The sequence below is a fragment of the Lutjanus erythropterus genome, chromosome 15 (assembly GCF_056507025.1).
Source record: "Lutjanus erythropterus isolate fLutEry1 chromosome 15, fLutEry1.hap2, whole genome shotgun sequence".
Classification (NCBI taxonomy): domain Eukaryota; kingdom Metazoa; phylum Chordata; class Actinopteri; order Lutjaniformes; family Lutjanidae; genus Lutjanus; species Lutjanus erythropterus.
The window spans coordinates 29,844,381-29,865,939 of NC_139331.1; the positions used below are offsets into that span (position 1 = coordinate 29,844,381).

At 39.7% G+C, this 21,559-nt stretch overlaps 2 protein-coding genes across 4 annotated transcripts in view; one reads left to right on the forward strand and one right to left on the reverse strand.

Annotated features, from left to right (window-relative positions):
- LOC146314622 (uncharacterized) overlaps positions 1-15,692 on the forward strand; it is a 55,211-nt gene extending 39,519 nt beyond the window's left edge. Inside the window, exons 9-15 of one of the 3 annotated variants that reach the window (XM_084737162.1) lie at positions 1,808-1,895; positions 4,074-4,194; positions 9,309-9,512; positions 13,846-13,986; positions 14,119-14,203; positions 14,425-14,545; positions 15,461-15,692. In XM_084737162.1, coding sequence (XP_084593288.1) covers positions 1,808-1,895; positions 4,074-4,194; positions 9,309-9,512; positions 13,846-13,986; positions 14,119-14,203; positions 14,425-14,545; positions 15,461-15,650 — 950 coding nt within the window. In that variant the 3' untranslated portion in view covers positions 15,651-15,692. Of the gene's footprint in view, positions 1-1,807; positions 1,896-4,073; positions 4,195-9,308; positions 9,513-13,845; positions 13,987-14,118; positions 14,204-14,424; positions 14,550-15,460 lie in introns of those variants that run through there. The other 2 variants (XM_084737163.1, XM_084737164.1) reach the window with 2 other exon arrangements.
- Positions 15,693-16,599: 907 nt separating this feature from the next.
- ttll2 (tubulin tyrosine ligase-like family, member 2) lies at positions 16,600-20,047 on the reverse strand. The gene is made up of 3 exons (XM_084737628.1): positions 19,495-20,047; positions 17,924-19,287; positions 16,600-16,915 (listed from the first exon to the last, which is right to left on the reverse strand). The coding sequence occupies exons 1-3, from the start codon at positions 19,714-19,716 to the stop codon at positions 16,600-16,602; spliced, it is 1,902 nt and encodes a 633-aa protein (XP_084593754.1). The 5' UTR covers positions 19,717-20,047.
- Between the last annotated feature and the right edge of the window lie 1,512 nt (positions 20,048-21,559).

The window sequence follows — 21,559 nt, forward strand, 5'->3', positions numbered from 1 at the left end:
CAGTGTGTAAAATTTATTAATATGTCTGAAATCAGTATTTGTGAACAACAGACTATTATCGGGAAAATATAACATTATGAAGCGCAGCATTGGTAACAACAACAGCACGATAACAGGAAATAAGGTGTTTCCTCTGTGACACAAACAGCTACATTCTCACGGTGATAGACTGACATGCTGCAGGTTGTAGAGAGAGGAGAGTGTGGTGTGTAAGATGCTTTTAAGAAATGACAAAATGTTCGAAAGAAATAACAGTGTTGCAACTGACAAGTTTGGACTCATTTTCTACAAATGAAATGACATTTTTGTTATTACAGAGAGAGTGTAATGCCAGCATCTCCTGCCTGATGACGCCAACATGGCTCTGGAACTTTGTCTTCTTAAGTTTTCTGAAGAAATTTTATGTTATGAGATCTGGAGAAATTCTTGTGGATTAGCTAGTGACTAACAGGCCACAACATTGTCCATATCTACTTTGGTTTGCTTTTTGACGCTGGTCTTTTCTTCCTCCTTGTTCTTGACATCTTCCTCTGACAGGCTCATATTAAACCTTTTATCCTATCTTATCATATCTGCAACTATAGCACCAGATCAACAAGTTGGAGAATTTTAAACGTCCGCAGGGAGCCCCCAGAGCTCAGGAAAACTTCTTTTTATGCACCTTGGGCTCGGAATGAATTGTAAAATACCATTTCTTTAGAAGCACCACCGTCTTTAAATACCTTTGAAGGTCTTTTACAAACTTCCCTGAAGGAAACATGTTGCTTCACTGTATTATCTACAGGAGATGTTGGCTGACACACTCTAGTTTGGAAAAGCAGCAGGACTGCAGGTGTATGAAGTTAAGTAATGTACTGCTGGGGACAGGGTGCCACAAAATGTATTTTAGCCGCTAAAAAAGGCCCACCTTAAAAAAAACGTCAATATTGGTTGAAGTGTATGCTATATTTAGAATATTTTCACCTCTTTACTTTGCCATCAGACAGCCTTTTCTGACAGGAAACACTGCTATATAAGCCAAATATCGCTCTCTCCAAAGTAACCAGATTCTTTTGGCAAAATCAGTCATTTTACCTCTCAGAACACAGGAGTTGCTGCTCTGTGGCTGCTTCGGTCTGTTAGTTTGTTTGTGTTATTGTGTGACTGGTGTTTCAAAGCAGTGTTTCCCAAACTTTTGTTCAGGGACCCACTTTTTAAAAATACAACTATTATGACCCAAGCCACAATACGCGTCATCATTACATCTTGGAACGAGTTAATTTATGCATAAATGAACATTACTCAACACTTTTACTGCCATTTCTGCATCGCCGTATGTGATCTCGATGTGTATAATTGAAAACATACAGTAGGCTTATGCATTTTGAGTTAACAGGCCATCTCGTAATTTTTATTTCCTCACATCAGGAAGACAACAGGACATTTTAGCTTTGGGTTCATAAATGAGACAAAATACGTGCATTTAGGCAGAATTGACATGCTCTCGGTTCTTCCTCTCATCAGTTGCTTCATAAAAGGTGTACTGAATTGCAGAATTTCATTCATGGTCTTTTATTTATTTGGGAACCCAGATAAAATCTCCTGAACTGGAGGCATGCTAACCGCCATCTACTGTAGCTAACATACTGACTATCAAAAAGTACCACTTCAAACAATCAAGACTACCCCTTTAACACAATTAATTACACCACTTTTCATGTTTATATCATGGACGTCTTTGAGGGGAGATTATCCACAAATTTGCTACAAAAGCAGTTTTCATAATTCTGCTTCTTAAAGGTCTTTTGTGTATTTTTTTCATGTCTAGGTGATCAGCAAATGTTGCAGAAACCACAAAGGAAACATGTTGATCAGGATGGCACAAAAATGGCACAGACATCCTGGGGATTTCACAGGTAACCTTTTAGCATTGTGATATCATGCAAAAAGGGGTTTTTAGTACTACTTTTTTTTACTGTGGGTTACTTGGCTGATTAGCAATCTGCCACATCTGTGCAGCACTACGCCCAGGAAATAGGTTGGTGTAATTTTTAATCAGTTAAGTGTAATGCCAGTTCAGTTTCCTTTTTGGTTTATTGGTTTCTATTTCCTCTCACAGACTGCATGCAAATGAAATCATACACATCTCAGCACTGAAATGCCACCACTTTACCTTTGGCATATTGCAGTTTGCTTAATTCAGGGGAGGATGAAGTTCAGTTGAGACTGTAATCCCTGAGACTAAGACCTTGTGGCTTTTTCAGTTTAAATATTTGGATATATACGGATGGTATCATCAGTCTGATGGTCGATGTACCATTTTACGATCTTATCCTGACGGACCTGGGAACTAGACAAATCTGTGAGCTCATGTTTCATGTTTCAATTGCTGTAGCACATATGTCTGGCAAATTTCAGAAAAATTTCCATCCGTTCTGAATCACTTCCAGTCAGTTCAGTATAGATATGATTCAGTGACTGAAAGAGGACTTCCAGTCCAGGTTTTTGAAAAATCACTCATTGTAAGTTTTGAGCACGGTGCATCAGACTCAGATCAAATTATCAAAGATGAATCAATGTTTTTCTTGTTGCAAATAAAAGTTGATGATACTTACACATCTTATTTCAGCAAGATCAATTTCACAAAGGAACACCACTTTTATGATTTTTCAATCATAAATACAATCACCAGAAGTTAAAAACTGTCTATAAACTAACTCCATCATTATCACAACTTCACATCACCACCACTAAGTGACTGGTGTTTGGCGTGATGATCTTTAATGTCGCTGCCTTTTTTAAGACACTTAAAAGCTTCAGAATTCATCAGTGAGGTTTTTACTGACCTTTATTACGAAGTAGAACAAAACTTTACATCTTAAATTTCACATTTGAGCATGTACCTGTGTGTGACAGCCACCTCGCTGAACTGCTGTGGGTCGCTCACCTGTGGTGACCAGACAGGCAGCATTTCTGCTGCTGGGCTGTTATTGCCAGCCCTGTCTTTAAGCACTGAGTTTGCAGAAGCGTTTTGAAGAGAAGAAAGGGGCTGTATTCAGAAAGCAGTGTGATTTTTTTTCACCCTTTTTCAGAGAGGAAAGGAGAGAGAAAGATAGAGAAAATACCGCCCTGCATCTGACTTTTTTTTTTGACATCTGTGATATATTCTACAGATACAGACCACCAAGGACCACATCATATGTTCAGTGTAAAAGGTAGATCATTGGATGGATTGAAGAGAGAGATGTAGGGATCGAGAAGAGGGATTAGGGGTTTGGGGGATGAAGGGTCAAGGAGACAGATGAAGGTGTTCAGGTGACAGATGAGGGGGTTGAAGTGAGGGATGAGGGGTTTTAGGGATGAAGGGGTTGAGGAAAGGGATTGAAGAAGTTGAGGGATGAACGGGGTCGGTTTGTCATCGAGCTGCGGGGCCAGGAACCTGAGGGGCGAGACTCAGGGTGGGGACATGTCTCGATGAGCTCTGGTGCTCTGTCCCCTTAGGTTCCTGGCAAGGAAGATGAGCAAACTCACCGTGGAGAGCTGAGCTGAATGATGCCTGCAGAAGAAATGAGAATGGGGTCTTGGGTAGTGAGGGGACATGAGAACTGAGACGAATGGGAGAGGGTTGGACGTCCTTATGTAGGTCTGCACAGGTGATTGGAGTAGAGAGGTGCAGGTGACTAATGAGACACAGGTGATTTTCGTTTATAGGAGGCACAGGTGGTTTAATTAGCGAGATGCAGGTGATAGTTTGGTAGAGAGTGGCGCGTTCCGGCTGCAGCCCTGCATCGCTCTAACCTGTTAATATGACTGCCGACACAAAAACCGACAGTGTCCACCACACGGGCGTTCTGCGCCCACAGCCAGTGTGACCAGGCTGGTAAGCTTGTGTTAACCACAGACCTTACCTCAGGCACCTAACCAAAACCTGTTCAAAAACCCCACTTGGAAATTCTCATTTCCTTGTTCCGCGGACTCATTTCTGCAGCACTCTGTCAAAAAAGTTGTCCAATATTTTGGTTTTTGGTTTATCACCAAAACTATATCCCATCATCATTTATTTTCATCATTTTCTCAACTTTATTTACATGCAGAGAAAGTGTGGATCGGAAAGATGAGCTGAAGAGGGGCTGTGAAGGAGAGAACGACGGAGAAGAGAGTCAGGCCACGAGAAATCAACACAGTCTGAACAAACTGGGATCCAAGGAAGTCCAGGTCAGTTTTTGGTGGGAGAAAATTTGCCTTTTTTATCGGACCAGAGGTATCAGGAGGAAATCAATGTTAGGATGTGATTCTAGCTTCAATTAAATAATAGAACCATTATAGAACCACCTCTGTGAGCTACATCAGGCTGCAACAACACTTAATAAGTTAAATTAATTGTTGCTTTGGGCCTTTTCAGGGGATTTGTTGAGGATAATATAAAGATAAAACAACTCCCGCATATCCTTTACGCCGCAGAAATGTTGGTTTGGCAGCCATCATGCTGCAGTATTGCTTAACCAACTGCTTCAGTGTTTCTCATGACATCATTGTCCTGTTTCACAACACGAACTGGCACGTCAGGCTGTGTACACTCATTCGATTGTCCCTCGTGAACGTGTCGAGTTCAAATTACAGTTTGATATTTATCTGCCTCAGAGCCTTGACAATACTTTACTACAACTATCCTGACTTTAAGTCAAAAGTTCCTTCCAGTTTTCCTTTGAGCCATGAATACCGCCCACTCCTGCAGCGTATATGTTGCAAAACTGGTATCACCAGTGCTGCATTGTCCTTTGCAGGTAGTAGATAACAAGCTCTTTAATGCCGGAACACAAACAATACATTCAGGTAACACTTCAGCCTTTAAAAGCAAACATTTAAGTGCATGTGATTTCCATACCTCTACAACAATAGGTTGGGTGCTATTGGAAAATTACATGTATTTATCTGACTAATGTGTGTGTGTTTTTTTCAGTGTTTGAACGACATTTTGATGATTCATACTCACGTGTGCTTCACATAGTTTCCTTGTGTTTTCTTCTTTGGAGCAGAGCTGGACAAGTTGCTGCCTGTTTTTTTTTTTTTTTTTCGTGTCATATCATTCATCTGCTTGTTATACTGGAAACGATTATCACAGCCGCTTTGAAACCTTGTTGTCAGGAGGCGTGGTACAAGCAGCTCCTATTTAACAGCTACAGAAACATAACATGCCGACACAGTGATGTGCAAACAGTGCTTTTATAAAGAGCAAGTGAAACAAAGCTGTAGGCATCAGTTGTTTTCCAATGACCCTCTACTGCGAAAAGAAAGCAGTTCTTATATGGAACTGCTCACACTGAGGTCTGCTTATTATCCTGAGAGACCAGGTCATTATTTCTGGAAAGAAACACTTGTGCTGATGATCTATGGCTGATATTTCCAGAAGATGGCAGCTGACACCAAAACAATGTCAATGGATGAAACACTTTTTGACACTTTTAAGAGTTTTGCAAATGTTTTTCTAAGGGGTTCTGTTCTGCTGTTATCTCCAAAACTCAGCAACTCACACCAATCTAGATGGAATAACAATAACAAAAAAATGCTAGACTAAAAATTACAACAATAAACCAATAAATGCTAAAAAAAAAAATAAATAAATAAATAGAACCCACAGAAGAAAATCAGATAAATTCCAGTGAATAAATAGTGTATAAGCAAACATTAAAACTTAAAAAGTAAGGCTATAACATGTCTTCAAATTAAAAGCCAGATTAAAAATATAGAACTTTAATTTACTTATAAAAACGCTGACAGATCTTGTCACTCTAATATCCAGAGGCAGTGATTTCTGCAGTTCAGGGGCTTGAAAATGGTGGAGAACTTGATGATCTGGCTTTAACATTTTGAGCTCGTCTCACAGGCAGGTCTTAATTAATCTGTATTAGTTAAACCAGGGCATGTGAGTAGCTTTCATGAATGTGGCTTACATTTGGCTTTGTTAGTTAAAGACTATGGGGTTCTGGAGGAAGGTGAGTAACCAGGGGTCACAAAAAAGGAGCGGAATACAAAACACAGGGACTGGTGTGATTCTGGAGACAGAACAACAGCAGAGGACAAAAAAAAATGTTCATAAAACTTTAGTGAGTATTAAAAAATACTACTAAAGGAAATTGTGTCAAACCATCCAGTTATTTAAAGTTAAAACCAGACTGGTCTGGCCTCTGCAGTGCATGCTGGTCTTCATGTAGATTATTGTTGCTCATAGTGGGGCCCCTTTGCTGCATGTCGTCTCCTTTGTCTCTCCAACCTTTCCTGATTATCTACCAGTCCTGTCCAATAAAGGCAAAAGCTTTATAAATAAATAAGCTACATTAATTATTTTTCATAATCTAGGTAGATGGATGAAGTGACACTTTGCACAGGAAGTCAGTCAATTAAGGAAACTTAGGCTCATAGTTCCATTTTGCATCTTAACTATACTATATGATACAATACATCGAGTTTCAGCTTTGGCCCTCTGAGGGAAAAAGTTTGGGGATCCTGATTAAAATATTCTAAACAGTCCATGCTGCCTCACAATCAGCATCAGAAGTTAATTCTGGCACTTTGAAGGATCAATTTAATCTTCAATTTAATCCCAGTTTAGCTGTAATCTCCCTTTTGCAGTTCAGAACAGGTTCATCAACAACTATTTTAAGATAAATCAGTGCAAGCCACTTTGACTTAAGACTTAATCTTAAACAGGCATTTTAGTCTGAGACTAGTCGTAGGATTTCTGATGTAGGAAGGTCATTTAAAGCTTCATAAACAAGTGGAAGAAGTTTAAAATCAGTTCTTAAAGGAATGCTGGCAGCAGATCGTCATTAAAATCATGGGGTCCTGGGAAAAGACAAAGAGTTGGCTTTTATTCCTCTGAATGATTCCACATTTCTTGTTCCCTGAAAAACGGACCAACAACATAACCATCCGCTCTCTGTTACCAGTTTATTAGGCACACCTAGCTAAGACTAATGCAGTCTAATACAGCAGTCCTCCGGTGTATCTGTCCTTCATGAAGGTCAAGTTAAAGTTCAGTTTTTGTTGAAACTGTTTCAGAGAGGTGTTTATTCAACCGTTTGATCATTTTGGAGGCTGCAGTTTGTGCTGGTGTTGATCTGATCTTGTATTTTACCGACAGGTGTGTCTGTTTTTATGTCAACCTCTTTTACATCAATGAGGGTAGGCCGAATAATAAAAAACGCCTGTCTGTATAATGCAAAACAATTCAACAGTACCACAAACTGCTTCCTCCAAAATGATCAAACAGGTGAACAAAGTTAAAACTTTACTTATAACATTAAAGGTCCAGTGTGGAGATCTACAGGCAGAATATGGGAGAAATGGAATATAAAATTTATTAATTATTTATTAGGTTCCTTAAGTTTGTTTGTAGCACTGCAACAAGTTAAACTGTCGTCCAACATTTTGAGGATATCTCTTTTCTAAAACAGCGGTTTCACTGTATTCTCCTCATCCTGATTCATTTTTGTCATTAGACAATAATGAGATTAGGCCTAATTTCAGCACAGCATTCAGAATATGGTCATATGAGGTCAATTAAGAGAAGCGCCTTGATTGCATTGATATGAACAGTGTTATTTATACATTTCTCTCTATCAAGGTTCAGCTGAAAAAATTGAAAAATCAATTATTTGCCATGTGAATGATATATCGTTCCATCATGTTGCATTTTGACCCCAAAATCAGTGGCAAAGAAAGACCAGTGTTGCACTGTAACATACTCAAATGTGCTCAAACATTTCATGAAATTTGTATTATGAATTGATAAATAATAACATAACGTACAGTGATAGTGAGCATAACGTTAACTAAACAAAACACAACAAAAACAAAACTAATGGCAACTTCCAGCTCACAAATAAAATAATGAATAAAAAAATAAAAATAATAAATATGAAGAAATATCTAAATAAATGTTACATTGAAAAGCGGTTCATGATACAGTTAAATCTTTTAAATTTAATCAAATGATATGTAAAATCAATATGAAACAACTGCCCATCCAAAAATGACACCAGCAGACCAAGTAAGGAGTTGGAGCCACAGACTGTATATTAAGTAAACTGAATCCCTATTTAATATACAATCTATGGTTGGAGTGAGGTTTTTCGCCCTCCACCTGCTCCTCCTGCGGGGTTATGGGAGCTCAGGCAGGATGCAGGGATGTTGAATATTGCTCAATTTAACCGTTATGGACATCTGCTTCTCCTAAAAGATTTATGACGCATCATCTGGAAACATTTGGCAACAGATTTGAACTCTAATTATTGTGAAACAGGCAAACAGTTATTGGGCAGAATAGAAATATCACCATGCTGGCTGTAGTACTGTTGTCAGGTTAGCAAGAATTTCAACTTAATTTCTTATGACGTATAAAGTTCATTTTATGATAAGTCACGTATTTCAAGATAATTTCCTCTTTAAAACCGTACGTCCATGCAGATGAGAGATTTTATGCAGGGCTCCAATGCCACGCCAGAATTTATTTTCATTTATTTAATTATGTTATTTGCTGCTGTTAGGCCAGGTTGTTAGATACATATTTGATATCATGATATATTTAGCAAAGAAGGTTCATTTAGGAGAAATACAGTGGGGATAAAGGGCATTTCACAATTCAAATGTTTGTCTGTTCTGTAAAAATAGGACTGTGTATCTTAACTTTAAAAAAGTTAGTGTCTGGGCTGCAAATAAACTTTTCTAGTCACATAAGTTTTATTTGAGAAAACATGTTCAATAAGATCAAGATATTAAGCTGAACCAACAACTCTTCAGTCACACTGACGAACATTACAAACAAACCTGATCTCTCAGTTTGAAAAGTCAGTTCTTCAAAAAGTTTGGCGACCCTGATTTAGATATTCCAAACAGTCCGTGCTAAATCCGGGTTACTGGCACTTTGAAGGATTAATTTAATCTTCAATTTATGTGCGTTAAAGAGTCAACAAGTCAATCTGCACACAAAGTTCACTGTGATATTCTAATAAATGAAAACGGTTAAATTTCATAGTTCATTAGACTCCAGTTAATCAGTACCTGGACAGTTCCAGGTAAGACGCCCTCAGTTTCATTTTGACAAATTAGCTCGAAGGTATTTCCCGTGTTCTGATCGATATTCATGTCATCAGGTGCAACGCAGTGAAACACACTATGGCGTAAATCTGTGCAAACATTTACTACTCCCACATGTTAAAGTCAGCATTTACGTCAGATAGAGAGCAGCTACGTGCTTCTGTGTTTTGACCCTGTGTGTGTGTGTGTGTGTGTGTGTATGTGTGTGTGTGTGTGTGTGTGTGTGTGTGCAGGCCCTCAGGCAGCAGGTGGGGGCTCTTCAGCAGCACTTCAAACAGAGAGAGAGTGACTTGTCTAGAGTTCGATGGCAGCTGCGTGAGCTGGTCAGACAAAACGCTGAGCTGAGGGAGAAAGTCACGGTTACGCCACAGTGCCGTCCAGTGGGCGACAGATGCACTGCAGAAACACACACTGTCCACCAAGAGGGACAGACAGAGGTAAGATACACCGTATGGTCCTCTTCTGTTCAGGTCACTAATCAGATAAATCCTATCAACATGAAATCTCAGTTCACTTCAGTATAATGAGTTTCAGTGTAGTTTAATAAAAGAAGACTTCACAGTATCCTTAAAGGGATAGTTTGGATTATTTGAAGTGGTTTTACATGAGGTACTTGTCCATTGTTATCCTGCAGTAGATGACAGTCTACACGCCCTCAATTTGTAGAAGCAGCACGAGTACTGGTGCATTAAGCTAAGTAATGTACTGCTGTGGATAGGGTCTGCAGTAAAACATGTTTTAGCCACCTAAAAACATCTTAAGTTTAAGTGTGTGTGTGTGTGTATTTAGAAGGTTTTCACTGGTTTTCTTTGCATCAGACAGCCTTTTCTGACAGGGAGCCACTATTATATAAACCAAAGATTGTGTTCTTTTGCTCAACCAGACTCCATAGGCGAAATCAGTGATTTTACCTTGCAAAACACAGATGTTGCTGGTCTAATCCTGCCTTCATTTGATTGTTTGTTTGTGTAATTGTGTAACTTTGGTGAATCCAAACTAACCTGTTAAAACACGGATGTTACACAATAACACAATCTAACTAACGGATCGAGGCAGCAGTAGACCAGCAGCTCCTGTGTTCTGCAAAGTAAAATCACCGTCTTTGCTAATGGAGTCTGGTTGGTTGGAGAGCGAGATATATAACAGTGGTTTCCCATCAGAAAAGGCTGTGAGACGGCAAGGTAAAACAGTGAAAATATTCAACAAACCCCAATTCAAACGTTTTTAGAAATCACAGACACTGTGTCTTCTGGACTAAAGAGGAAATCCATCCAGATTGTTGCCAGCATTAACCGTCACATCTGTGAAGGCCCCGTTAATGCTGAAAGGTACAGACAGGTTTTCAACCAACGTATGCTGCCATCCAGACAACGTCTTTTTCAGAGACGTCCCTGCAAGACACATTCTGCCGTGGTAATGCAGTGTGGCTTTGTAGTGAAAGAGTTCAGGTACTAGACTGACCTGCCTGCAGCCAAGACCCGTCTCCCATTGAAAATGTGTGGCATAAAACACGACTGCAGAGACCCCGGAACTGTTGAGCGCCCAAAGCAAGAATGAGAAAGAATTTTCTGACTGTTGTTAAAAGAAAACGTGATGTAAAACAGCGGTAAAGAACTCAAACTTTTTTGAAATGTGTCGCAGGCATCAAGTTCAGTGTATAGTTACAAAAAAAACCAACCACTAAATAAGTTTGAACATTAAATATCTTGTCTTTGTACTGTATTCAGTTGAATACAGGTTGAAAAAGGATTTGCGTTCTGTTTTTAATTACGTTTTACACACCGTCCCAACTTTTTTGCAATTGGGGTTTGTGAATATAGCATACACTTAAACTGGTGTTGTGCTGCTGATCCTATCTACAGCACTTCATTGCTTAGTTCTCGTGCTGCCTTCCTCAAACTGTGGGTGTATCGCAACTGCTGTGTTGTAGATATGGATACGTGTCTCATACAACCCCACTTCAAATAAAACTATTCCTTTGACGCTTCTGTTGATATCGTATATCTAAAGAAGCGATGACATTCTGATAGTGACCCAAACACTAAAGCTAGATTAGTCCGATTAATCAGTGTGATTGATCTGCTCCCACAGTTCTTAATTTGCAGATGAAACTGAGCAGATATTTTGGGTAGAAGTGATTAAGGTCTTTACCTCACAGCTTCTGTCTGTTTGCCTGGGGCACTTTATACACATAGAGCTAAACTCCACTCTGTATGTTTTGTAGTTTACCTCTGGTGAACAACAGGAGGCCTGACTGTGCTTCACTCTTTGCTCACTCTGTTCCAGTGTACTTACAGAGAGAGGATGGAGGAGCTATGTGACATATTTCCATTGAATTGAAAACAGATTCCAAAAACTGCTGAGAGCGTAGAAACCAATTTCCTGGACAGGCTGCAGAGTTAAAGCTTGTGTGCGGGAGCCTCACGCAAGAACATGTTCATATTCTGATCCTTCACTTCTTTTTACTTTTTTTTTTTTTTCTGTCGGGTTTGCTCCTGTTTCTAGTCACATTCATCAAGCTTTCTGAACCGGACAAGCCTGTTGTAAATTGCTCAATAATGCTTGATGAGTCTCACCTGTTTATGAGGAAGTGCACGTTCATCAGATTTGGTCATTAGCATAATCTGTGCCCCAAAAAATCACCATATAAGGCCGCCTGTTCTGCTCTGGCTGTGGCCAAGCTTTAGTCATAAAAATGTTACCAAAAAAAAAAGAAAGACTTGTGGAGGTTTAAGTCCTGTTTTGGAAATCAGCAGAAAAAAACATGACAAGTTCAGCAGAGTCAGTATTATTAGAGCGCTGTCTGCCAACGGAGGGGTACCAACCCCTTGATATAAAAAAGTCTCACAGGACTGTGAAGACCTGAACTCAAGCTATTTGAAGCGGTCCACAACTAATATGAAAGGAGGTCAGAGGGCTGTTACAGTCATGGAAATATTAGATGAGAGAATATTATAGTGTTTAGCAGGTGATGTTACACTGTTGGGAGCGTGACAGTGTGGCAGTGACGTACACAAAAAGCCAGAGTCAGCTGTCAGAGCAAGAATTTATCCCAGTAAGCCACTGACATGTAGATGTTGCTGTGCCACAATAAAAATCATAAAATCTAGAAAACTTTAACATAAACTGGCATGTCATGATGGTCATTGAATTTTGATTTTGCATTAAGTTTGTCTTAGTTATATGCTGTATTTAATTCACTCCAATGTGCTGCCGAAGAACAAATCTGTTTGTCAAAGTGCTTCTTGAATTAGATTGTTGTCTAAAACTTTTTATCAGCGACAAAGAAAACCCAACAAATCAATATTTGTTGGCCTAAAACTTGAAAAACACAGTTCAGTCAACAAGCTAACAGTAATGTCAGTCAGTGCAGCGGCCGCTCAGAACGAGCTGACTTCTTCAGAACCACTCGTTCAAACTCTTCACACTCCACACTGACTGTGTAGGGTTATTAAAATTATCAATAATTTACTAACATTAAAACTCTTTTTTTTGTGATTAATCTAGCGACTAATTTATTGATTATTCTAGAGATGATTTTTTATTACTTGATCACTAAAGGCTAACAATTAATTAATATTTTAGTCAGTCATCAAATTATCATCATCTAATTTCTACGTCACTGCTGTTATAATATTAGTAATAATAATAATAAACCCTATATGTCCGATTCCTGATTAGAAAAATACTGGACCTGAAACTCCAGAGTTGCTGTGACACATAAACTAATTATTATTATTGTTATTATTATTATTGATTATGTCAGTAAGTCCCATCCCCCACTGCACTAACTGCACTAAATTCGACACCACACAATCGTGAGTCTCCAGAAATACACCTGGGAAGTCTGAAGTAGATTGGATGAAAGGTTCTCAAGATAGGCGAGTTACACACAGACAGAGATTTGCTGCTTTATTAGATGCTGTGCTGCATGAGGATGTGGATGTGCACCAGTCAGTCTGCTCTCAATCAGCTGTTCTGCACTATTGATAAAATATCATTGCACAATCTCTGCACTGTGGTTACGTAGTGAAATAGAGAGGCAAAGGCAGAGATGGGCTCAGTTTGAATGCTGTTCTTCAGTAGCTGGTGGAAATAAATGAAGCTTTGCTGCCCTCCACTGGCGCCAAGTTCACTTCCTCTGATGAGAGAATTACTGCAGAGAGCACTCAGTAAAGCACGAGAGAAATATAAGATGTTAGTTCACTTTGCTAACATGCTTAGACTGACTTATATCAGACACTTGCTCGATTTCTTGATAAGCATTCATTATTTTGTTGTTAGAAACCCTCTGACCTGCAGTAGAAAGAGTCCCTAAAACACCATAAAACAGAAGATTTAATAAAATTAGCTGCACTCATAGTGATAAATTCTGTGTATACCAAATTGCATCATATTTTTTCCACTTCACAATACTTGACGCTTGCTTTTATCATACAGATAAACCTTCATTCAAGTATATAATACGCTGTTAAGTGCTCTTTAAGCACCCCGGCAATAATTCATGAGGACGGACAAAAGATGGTGTCAAAGCACTGACCGACCTCATTACATGTTCATGCAGTGCAAGTCGATATGCTGCCTGTGCCAGTTCTGTCACTGCCCGAACTTGATTTTACCTTCACAGCTTATTCCAACGTATCAATACAGCACATAAACGCAAAACAACCATGTTAAGCTTAATTTCCATATTAAAGATGCAGGAGTGACTTGTTGAAATGACATATTGTTGATAATTTTGTGCTGATGAGGATTTCTTTATCTCCTAAGATGGAGCAACTTGTCTGTGCCGCCTGCGGCCTGGCGCCTCTCGGTAACAGGACGAGGGAGGTGGTTCCTGCAGACCAGAAGACAAAAACAGTCACCTTCTTCAACGGAGACGTCAAACTCGTTTTGGATGATGGGAAAGTGGTGAGCTCTGTGATCATCTGATGTATGTTTAACAAACTTAATATTAGGGCTTCATATGCAGGTGAGTGTTGAGGCTTGTGTTTTTGCAGGACAGTGATTGGATCATTAAGATCATGTGTGTGTGTGTTACAGGTGTATCACTATGCTGCTTCACAGATAACACATACCACCTACCCAACTGGTCTGGAGGTCCTTCACTTCCCCAACAAGCAGATTGGTAAACAGATGCTGTCAAAGGATTGTTATAATTTGAGCTTTATGTTACATTTATTTTAGATTTTATACTCCTCATATTTAAAGCAGCTATAATAACAGTGTACGAACATATATATAAAGTTATCCCCTTGGTTTTACGGAGCAAAACCACAGAGAGAAAGTTTATAGTCCACAGCTCATAGTGTAGTCTGTGTGTTTGTCATACGTCTCCTTCTGTAACAGAGAAGCGACACCCCGGGGGGAAGAGGGAGATCTTATTTCCAGACCAGACCATCAAGTACTTGGATCCCGACGGCGGCGAGAGGACGATCTTCCCCGATGGCACCATCGTTCTCCTCTCACCGTAAGACTGAGGTCACCTAGTCGTCAGGTTGTCCGCAGGGTCAGAGAGCCAGTGGAAACGTAGCTGTCATTAAGGTGGACACTAACAGATATCCTCATAAATAAATAAATAAATCATTTGAGTTCATCATGAGGTGACCAGTAAGAGGGACAGACACTGACACAACTAAAGTTTGATATTAAACCCTTAACAAAATGATCATATTCCCTCTCTGTCTGAGAGTATCATACTCTGTATCCTGTGGGCTATATTGATGTTTTAACCAAAATTAATCCTCCAGCATTTGATATGTTTGGAAACTTTGGGCTCTCCAGAAGAATTTTAAGGTGCAGCGGTGGGCAAGTGCATATAAATGTTTTGAAAAATTAATTAGTTGCTATTTTCTAATGTGTCCAGGCGAAAGTGGCACAATTTCCTGATTCTTTTCCACAATATGACCTTTAGTTTTCAATTTACACTCTGTATCTCTGGACTCACATTGCCCATTTAGGGTATAACTTTAATATTTTACCCTATTTTAATAGTTAATGTACCAACTTTTAACTTTTAGCTTTTATAACATAACTACTTTCTTCAATGTTTTGCGTACAGAGTTTTAAAAAAGTGTTTTTGTATGACCACCTCCCCTGTGGTTTCCCTACGCTAACTAAATCTTATCAGGCAGCAAAACTACAGACTACACTCTGTCTGACGTGAACTGGACACACTGCTGAAAACATGTTTACACTGGTGAATTAATCATTAATACACATTTAAGAGTAAATTCAAGAGAGTTTTTGAGTACAAGGTAAAAAAAAAAAGTAAATCATTGTTGAAAAGTGCATGCACAAGTCTTATAAAGTCTTAAAATGTGATTTTCTTGAACCTAAAGAAGTCCTGTGTTCACTGCGCTCTGTGGATCATCGGTTCTTCCAGGTCGGGGGAGAAGATGGTCGATTTCCCCAGCGGTCAGAGAGAGATCCACACCTCCCAGTACAAGAGGAGGGAAGATCCCGATGGGACGGTCAAGACCATCTACTCCAACGGACGACAGGAGACCAAGTACGCATCAGGCAGAGTACGAATCAAGGAAAAGGACAAAGTTACGTCTGACAGCTTAAATTAATGTGTGTGTTCATATGTGTAAGTGTGACAGTGTTCTGCGTGTGTGTGTTTTAGTGATGGGAATAAATATCTTTACATTGTGTCTCAAATAGAGATCAGTACACCAGTGATCAGAGATGAGAGATAAGAATTACTTTCACATTGTAGATACAACTTTGTTTTAATAATTTATTACTGACTATTTATTTACAAATTATTTTAGCACAGAGCAGATTTGATCTTTAAAACTGGAATATGTCCTTTCGATTAAATGTCTTTTAAATGTCTTAAATTACAGGAATCCAAACTTAATTAGAGTAATACTCACTTTAATAAAAAATAATGAAAAAGCATTATCACACAACAGTGAGTGAATATAATTACACTGTAAAAAAAAGCAAAAGTTGAGAAAACTCAAAATTTCAAGGCAGCTTATTTCAGAAGACTTTTGAGTTTTGAATCCACCTCAGACTCTTAGGTTTTGAAAAAGTTTTACCAATAATGTTTTGTTGAGATTATTTGCTTTTGTTGTTTAGATAAAAGATGAATCTTTGAGTTTTAGAAACCTCTCAAAGGTGTATTTCAGGATTTGAGTAAACTCATACAGAGATACAAATTTTGGGGGGATTTCAAGTTTATCTAAAGAAGAAAAGTAAATCATCTCTACAAAAGATAGTCTGGGAAAACTTAAGTTTATTTACAGCTTGAGGTTTGAGTTTTTTCCAGGTAAAACAGGTGCCTTGAAATTATGAGTTATTAGTTTTGTTTTGTTTTTGCGGCGTTTGACCCCTTTTCAGTATTCTGTTGTAAACAGTGTTCGGAAGATTTCTCAACGGAAATCTTGTGGCGTACAGAAGTGATGCACCTTACATTTTATCTTTTTTTTTTTTTTTGATATAATGAATGTAACAGAAACTGAAGGAAAACAAGTCAGAGCTTAGAAACAAATCCAGAAATAAAAGGACACCACTCTAAGTGGGTCTGAAGCATCGACTGAGCGGCGGAGGATCCTTCGGCCCCCACAAGAGTGAATCAAAGTCCTCTCCACCGCATGTGTTCTCCTCATTTTCCCTCCCCAACCTCTCGTCTGTTGTGGCCAACTGAGCCGTCAGCTTGTGGAGCTCCTGTATGATCGTCTTGACGTCCAGGTGATGCTTTGAGGCCTTCAGAGTGGCTGCATTAAATGGGAATGTCCGTATGAAGCCTCCAACTCTGAGAGGAGGATTATGTTGTCCGTTCAGCTCTGTGGTTCTGTCCAGAGGAATCCTTACCGGTCTGTGATTCCCACTGTGAAAAAATCACAACATTTATTTGTTATGCTACAGTATTTGGCTGGACCTTTTCTTTGTCTTTTTGCCGATATAGAGAGGTGAAGTCTTGCCCCTTCCTGTGGACCACCATGGGACCTTTTCTGCAGAAAAAAATATGAGCAGTGTTCAACTGCGAGAGACAAATTCTTTTTTTAACCTGTTTGAATTGTGCCTCGAATTACACATATGATATTTGTCAATTTAAAAGATCTTAAATGTCAAAAGAGTGGCCATTTGTCTTAAAACTCTTGATGACTTGTGGTTAGAATTTGTTACTGTCTGTGTCACTTCTGCTAAAAGTCGAAGGACCCTGCACGTCAGTCTGTCTGACAAGCTCCAGGTTATAATACAGTTGTTTCAAGAACAAATATAAATGTTCTAGTTATTCCAAAACCCCTTTTCCATAAACATGTGCTGGCTTGGTTTGATGCTGCACACAGCTGTAAAACAGTATATACTCACATTTCAGTACCCTGTTATTTTAGTGTTTAAAAGCTATTAATATGAAGCAGCAACATCAGAAAATGTTTGGCTTTTGGTGGCCAGGTAGTTCAGTTGGTAAGAGCTGTGAGTCCTCAGGAGCAGCTGTTGGTTCAACTCTGGCCAACACTCTCTTTCCCCCCTTTCCAATCATATCTTAAGCTATCCTGTCTAAATAAAGGGATAAAAATGCCCAATAAAATATTAAGAAAAAGAAGAAAATGTTGGGTTTTCATCAGCAGTAAATGGTCACTACTTTTATCCAGCTGAAACAGTAATATAATGCAGATATCTGAGTGTACAAACAGCGACGCAGGAGGGAAAGTAAACCTCAAACCACAACCTGCACGGACATTAGCAAGACGTCACTGCGACATGCTTGGAGGTGGGTTGGATGCACTTCAGGACACACTAACTGTGATCAGTTTCACCCAGATTATAAATTTCCTATGAAGACAGTGCTTTGTATACATTCTTGTAGAAAACACAGCAGTACTGTATCTACCTGTAAATGTCTGGGAGCTTCCAGGACACAGCAGAGCGTCTGAGTCGCTGCCCCCTCGGTGGGATATCATGTATCGAAGAGGAAACGTCTGTCTCTCCAAAGGGCTCCATCACAGCTTCTGTTTCAGTGTCGTCACGGTTTGTAACCTCAGACACGTGAAGACTCCTGCTGTCCATCAGCCACGGTGCGAGAGCTGGACACGTCTGTCTGTTTACCGCTGACACGTCTGTCCTTGAATGTATCAGGTTTAGGGCCTTGTCTGTGCGGGTTTTTGTGGCCACTGTGTTAATCATTGTGCCCCTGGCTGTGTAATTCTTGTTTAAGTCAACGGGTGGCAGGTGTCTTTGGTAGTCGGGTACAAAAGCATGTTGCCTGGACTGTCTTTGGTTCATCTTTTCAGGCTGGCGAAGAGTTTTTAGCACAGGGAGTGTCTGATTTTGGCTACCAGTCCGTCGCTTGTGAAATTTGGTTTCTTTACTCTTTGAGAGCCCTGGTATTACATATGAGGATTGATTAGCATGGAAACAGTTCTGCTTGTACCCTTGTCTCTGATAAGCCTTCTCTCTCAAGCTGTCGATCAGTGTATAGTTCATCAGATCAATCAGATCGCTGATCAGCTCTTTCTTCACTGTGATATCAGCTTGGCAGTCCAGAGTCAACGCAGGGCTGTAGTTGACCTCCAGCAGCCAAGGCTTGAACTTGACGTCGATGAGGATATCGAAGCCAAACAGCTCCACGCAGTTCGGACAGGAGGGGACGGAGGGAGCGATGGCGAGGAGGGTCAGAGTGACGATGTTGTTGATCCTCTGCCAAAAGAGACGCTCATTGACGTCTTGGCTGTGGAGAAAATGCCTGAACTTGCTCATGGTCCACTTGCATCCTTGGCCCACTCTCTCTTTTTCAGTTTTGTAGAAGGGACCGAACTTATTGATGCTGGTGTTGGTGAGATGAGCAAACAGGTTCTGCAGAGATGACAGGTTGTACTTCTCCGTGGCGAAGCGCACCAGGCCTTCCTGATGAATGTAAACGGTCAGCGGACGGAAGCTCTTCACGCACACGTAGATCCTCAGGTCGAACTTGTAGCCGGAGATCAGCAGAGGGTTACTGATGTACCTCTGTACGATCACAGAGCAGTCGTAGACCAAGTCCTTAATGTCCTCGAAGATGAAGATCCCTCTGCCTCTGGAGAGATCCGCAGGCTTACAGATCCAGTAGACAGACGGTCTCCTGGTCAGACGCAGTTTGTTGTATTCAGCCAGGAAGCGGGTGTAATCGTTGGGGAGGATGAAGGCGGTGGGACTGAAGTCATAGTGAGCTGAACCGAAAGTGGCTCTCATCCTCCTCAGGTTACGTGCCAAGCAGTCCTTCCAAAGAATAAGAGATCATTCTGTTAGAGTCTGATCATTTTGACTCAGAAGAACCAACTTTTTTGGTTTGATATATTGTTTTCACATGTCATTTGATACACTATGAATTCTAGCCTCTTAAAGTAGATCTAGAGCAAAGTTTTGTTGTATATGCATTTATATCTAATGTGGACTACCGTACAGCACAACATGTCAGACCATCACCTTGCGTGTAATGCCGACCGTCTTCGGATGGTGGTTGAGGCGCTGCCATGGCAGCAGGTTGTGATATTCTGAGTTGCGAAATGCAGAGCCCCGCCAGTAGAGGTTCCAGTCCTCCTCCTCTCGCTCCTCTTCGTCGTATTCCTCCCATCCCCGCTCCAGAAGCACCTCCCTCACCACCTCTGGACCTCTGTCATGTAGTCTGAACACCAGGGCTGCAGCCATGAAGCATCGTCAGCTGGAGATGGAGACATCAGAGATCAGAGCTTTCCGTCTTTAACTAGGAGGCATTTTCTTGATCAACTTAGTCAAAATATATGACTATTGTTTTTCTTTACCGCTTTGTAGTCAGTCATATTGCTATGGGTACATTGCAAACAAGAACTGCTAATAGCTAATTTGATATACTTAAAATGGTGCCACATTGCCAGAACAAGCAAAACAGAGACAAATACAATACTGTAGCTGACTTTACAGCAGCCCATTGAAAGACTTTTTATGGGATTTTGTGCTCCTGATGGATTTAGTCTTTTCCGTCATCATTTTGGTTCCCAAACTGGCCAAAATCAGATCAGCAAAACCTTTATTTTTGTCAAATTTGTCAAAAAAAACTCTGTGATTATCATTCACATATGCACTCTGGATAAGATTATTCAAATATGGTCATGTTAAAATCACCCCATCTTCCTTAGAGACCTAAATTCAGTACAAATGGGGCTAAAGGCAGTAAAATGTTGATTCCACTTTTACAAATATACAGTTGAACAGCTCACCTCTGGCTGCTCTCAGCTCTCACCCTGTTTTGTGTGCGAGCTAAAGCGGTTACGCCGTAAATCCGAGAAGCCCAAACAAACCTGACACTCTGTCCGACTACCCATCAGCACAGACAGAGGGATCAGACTCCAGCTTCAATGTGCCAGCTTAAGGGTGGAAGTAACTAATTACAACTACTCAAATTACTGTAAGTAAGTCTTTTTGAGGTGGGTGTACTTGTGCATTTATTAGTTTTTTAAGTCTGTAATTTTACTTGTACTTAAGTATATATTTCACTGTGTAATCTACTTATTTACTTTTAAACATAATTACATAAATTACATACACAATTGAGTACGAACTGCAATTTGAAATAATATGCAAATCTTACATGTGCATCTTTGTAGCCATTAGGTTGTCTGATTGCAAATGAGCCAATGAAAACCATGACATTCTGACAAAAACAAACAAACAAACAAACAAAACAAAGTGCAGCTGGTACAGGTTTGGAAAGGCGAGCGTAACCAGACTGAAGATTTGAAGAAACTGAAACCCTTGACTGAATGTCTGCTGTTGATAATGCATCAAACATCAACGGTTAAAAAAGTAACTAGCACTCCACATAGTTTTTGTAGTTACACTTAAGTATTTTTTTTTTAATGCCAGTAGTTTTACTTGTAATTTTGTAATATTTCAGTAATGTACTTGTACTTGATAAAGATAAATATACACACTGAAACATTTTAATCACTTCTTAGCATGCAGAAAATACACACCGATATCTCCTCCAGATGTTTGTAACAAAACTTCCAAATGTAATTAAAGCAATAAATGATGTATATTAATATGCATATTTCACAAACGATACAAAAAAATATTTCAGAGGCTTTTTCACACTGAAAAGGAGATGTTCATGGAAAAGAAACACTAAACATGTACAATACTAGATGTAAACCAGGAACTTTGCATTTCTCAAATAAATATCAATAATACACAAATAAAATATTTAGAGTGTTTGAAAAGCAAGTTATTTGTCTTACCTTTAAATGCTGAATGCACATTAACTAATGTTCCTGCTCTCTGAAGTAAATGACGGGTCGATGGTGAGAGTCACTATGTTCAGTTCTTCCTCAGTGCACAGTCTGTTCTTTTAGCTCCTCCTACAGACAAAACCAGACTCTGACACAGAGCGGCTCAAACTGAAGGTGGTCTGTCAGACAGGTTTGCGCACAGGAGGCGTCTGTCATGCAGAACAATGGTTGTCAGATGAATGAATAGCTGTTGTTAGATGTGTATTGTTGTTGTACACCTGCTG